Raw genomic sequence first — 3,464 nt, forward strand, 5'->3', positions numbered from 1 at the left:
AAGCGGATTTGTCTCGATGCTATATTCTTGCTCATTGTCAGGGAGCTTATGGGATGAGGATTGTAGAAGTTCATCTGCGAATGGAAGACAACGCCTTACGGAGCTACCGAGTCCCAAATACTCTTCATTGTTCCTGGACTCTGTGTATTGTCCTTCTTCAGCTTCTCTCAGTTTGAGGATCTTGAAAAGGACTTCACTGTGCTCAGAGATGAAGTTACCCTGAGCATCATCTTTAGGATAAGCCGCCTCTGGACTGATTCTGGTCTCGACTCCACTCTGGTGAACAGACTTATCCTGCTCTACTTCAGTTTGGAGGTCATTCTGAAGCAGCTTATCTGCTACCTTCAACATCNAACATCGTTCCTGAGGCGTACCACCTCCCCAACTCATGAGGATGTCAGGAACGGAGATCCGCCTCTCTTTGACAACCTCCTCCTCTTGTTGGGAGGAGTTACACACAGGAACCATACCATCTTGAGAGCCAACAGACCACATGTTGCAGTGAGCGTTCCTGCATGGGGGGAACATTCTCCTGACCCACACTCTCTTTTCGGCTCTTCTGAGTGTCCAGGGTTGCTCGGCTACATGACTGGGTGGCTGTCGTTCCTGTAGGTCGGAGGACGTTAAAGCCATGTTTGTTACTGGTCTCTTTAACCGGGAGGTCTTTTTCATTACTGCTGTGTAACGCGTCGTTCTCAACTTCAGCAGAGTTTTGTATTTGGGAGCTTGAGCTCGAGGACGAAGGAGAGTTTATTTCCTCTACCCGAATCTGCGCTGATGAGTGGGCTTTCCTCACTGAAACCTCTTCCTCTCTGTTGGGGTTCTGTTTGGACCGCCGAGTTCACGGTTTCTCTAACTGGGTCGGTATGATGTGGGTGGACTCTACAGGGCTGGTATGGGTTCTGATACGCTACGCTAGGAGCCTGGGCCTGGGGGTGGACGAAACGTCTGTAGTCGACTGGTTGCATGTGAGGGCGGGGCAGGATGTATTCTGGAACCTCCATATAGGGATTGGGAGGAGGAAACGAGGGCATCACCATACCATAGCCTGGGAAGTAGAAACAAGAAACGGTGAATCTGAGATGGACGTTCAAGTCCAGAGAGCAGCACCTTCAAATTTCAATATCTGAGTTTACATTTCTGTCATAGAAAAGTTAAAGCAAAGTTTCATACATACAGTATAAGACCATTGTGTTCAACAGTGACCAAGAACCTTTCATCAAGCACAATTTTGAGATACTAGTACTTTAATTGAGTATTTACATTTCTGCTACTTTGTATTTTTACTTAACTTTTATTCATACAGTTACTCAATACCTTTAGTTACTTTTCATATTTGGATGAATGATTTGAAATCTAATCAAGTGTTAAATCAGACTTTAGTTCCACCTGGAGTAAATCCACAAGCTACCCTGCAGTATACAAAGTCATTCAAACTAGCTGCACCTTTACCAGCTTTGAGAACACTTTAATGATCAATCATTATAAAACATATCATATATATTATTCTGAAATTGACCAATCTGCACAATGACTACTTTTACTGTCGCTACTTTAACTATATTTTGATGCTGATACTTTAGTAACATTTTGAATGCAGGACTTTTACTGTAACAGAGTATTCCTACACTGTATGATGTCCTTTTGTTGTTCTGTTGTTTATGTTTTCATGTGGAACCTACTGCTGCAGGTCTCCCTTGAAAAGAAAAATCATTGATCTCAATGGGATTTTACCCTGGATAAATAAAGGTTTTGAATTGAAAAAAAAATACACTCTGGTACTTTTACTCAAGTACAGTACAAGATCTGAGTACTTCTTCCATCTCTGGTGTTGGATAATGAATGTTGTAGGTTCCATGTTATTGTGTCCCTCGCTTGCATCAAACTAACTGAACCCAGCCTTTGGCTTTCACCTAAAATATAGAACCAAAAACCAGAATTTTTAAACGTTTCCACCAAAATGTAAAAATGCAAGACTCACCCGTTCCTGGGAAGCCTGCAAAGGGGTTATAGGAGAAGGGCATGGGCCACTGGCAGGTGTGGAAAGGGGGTGGGGGTGGAGCATGGACGTAGAAGACAGGCCGGCCAGGGAGGTGGTGTTGGGGGTGGTGGGGTGGAGCTCCGTGGTCTTGGCAGGGGGTGTATAGTCCTGGATCATGCTGATCAGAGGACGGCCCACCACTGTTAACCCGAGTGTTTCCATGCACTCTGCTTGGGTGAGCTGACAGAGGTTTGTTCACAGCGTTCATTGCCATATTGGACCTGCAGGAGGAGGATCTGTCAGGTGTGGATCCACAGCAATAATTAAGAACTGTAGATCTGAGCAAACATTACATAAACAGGATGATTTTGGGATAAAATGTAATAGGAATATTTGGACCAAATTCAGTGTATGTTTACAATGTTTTAAAATGATTCACTGCTCAAGAAAGGGGGAAAAAAATAACCACTGCAGTTAAGAGAAGACATTCACACATAGCTAACTCTCAAGCATTGCTAATGAGGGCATTTCAGTTATGTTTATCACTTTGGTCTGTCTTTGTTTGATCTACACATGCATATTAGACATTTAGATTCTTAAATATTATATTCAATATACACAATTGTTTGCCACCAGACTTTTAATGTTCATACACCAAGCATGTTAGGGTGAAATAAGTCGTGTAGATTTGTGGTTCTGAACCGTTTAGTGCTCTCCTCGCACTCAGTACCAAAAGTGACTTGCAACACCAAAACATACATTTGAAAAGCTTGAAGTTCTGATCTCAAATGTGGAACAATAGTAAATAAAGCCAATGAATAAAAATGGTACACACTAGATAATATAAAATGAATCATCAAACAGTTGGAAACGTTATAGTAAATCTCAGAGGGTACGGGAATGGCGAAGTCTGAACACAACCAAATAACTGTTTACAGTGTAGAAAACCCCCAATGTGTCATGGAGAAGAAAATACTGAATTTATCAAAAAGAATGACAGCCTAAGTACTCAGATTTTAAATCAGAAAGCTCCTGCCAACACTCAAACAAATTATTTGCTATTTTGTCTATTATAAAGGAAATGTTGAGTCACTTTACCTGGTTGAGGACTTGATATGTAAGAGCAACACAAAGTGATTAAATGTGAGACTCACACACCTAAGTTTAAGTAGCTGCTGATCAGGCAAGTGTGTTTACCATCAGCTGATGGAGCACCTAATCAAACACTCAGATTAAGATGTCCTGCAACCATTGGGACACTAGAGGGAGCCAAACAGTTAGACAAAGATATGCTTTTTTGAAAGCTTATAAACATGTCTGTTGTCCATCAGACATTTATTATACATGTTAAACTGCTTACATGGCACCCAAGGACACCTTATGTGGATTATATGTGCAGAGCTTTTCAATGCAGTAGCTAGTAGGAACAATCCCCCCCCCCCCCCCCCCCAAAAAAAGGTTTCAGTTTTAGAGATAGCCCTAC

The 3,464-nt window shown here is 42.0% G+C and overlaps 1 protein-coding gene across 1 annotated transcript; it reads right to left on the minus strand.

Annotated features, from left to right (window-relative positions):
- Positions 1 to 6: 6 nt before the first annotated feature.
- On the minus strand, positions 7 to 3,099 carry LOC104968229 (uncharacterized). Its single transcript, XM_010797808.1, has 3 exons — positions 3,080 to 3,099; positions 1,982 to 2,262; positions 7 to 1,048 (listed from the first exon to the last, which is right to left on the minus strand). Exons 2-3 carry the CDS (start codon positions 2,253 to 2,255, stop codon positions 702 to 704), a joined length of 621 nt encoding a protein of 206 aa, XP_010796110.1. The 5' UTR covers positions 2,256 to 2,262; positions 3,080 to 3,099; the 3' UTR covers positions 7 to 701.
- Positions 3,100 to 3,464: the final 365 nt, after the last annotated feature.

This window comes from Notothenia coriiceps, unplaced genomic scaffold (genome assembly GCF_000735185.1).
Source record: "Notothenia coriiceps isolate Sejong01 unplaced genomic scaffold, NC01 NC01_scaffold00038423, whole genome shotgun sequence".
NCBI classification, from domain to species: Eukaryota; Metazoa; Chordata; class Actinopteri; order Perciformes; family Nototheniidae; genus Notothenia; species Notothenia coriiceps.

What these genes read in the sequence shown, in the direction of transcription:
- LOC104968229 (XM_010797808.1), bottom strand. Translation starts at nt 2,255, where the DNA reads ATGGCAATGAACGCTGTGAACAAACCTCTGTCAGCTCACCCAAGCAGA. An exon ending in TGCAGGCTTCCCAGGAACGG is followed by an intron (nt 1,049 to 1,981) that starts GTGAGTCTTGCA and finishes TCTACTTCCCAG; the next exon opens with GCTATGGTATGGTGATGCCC.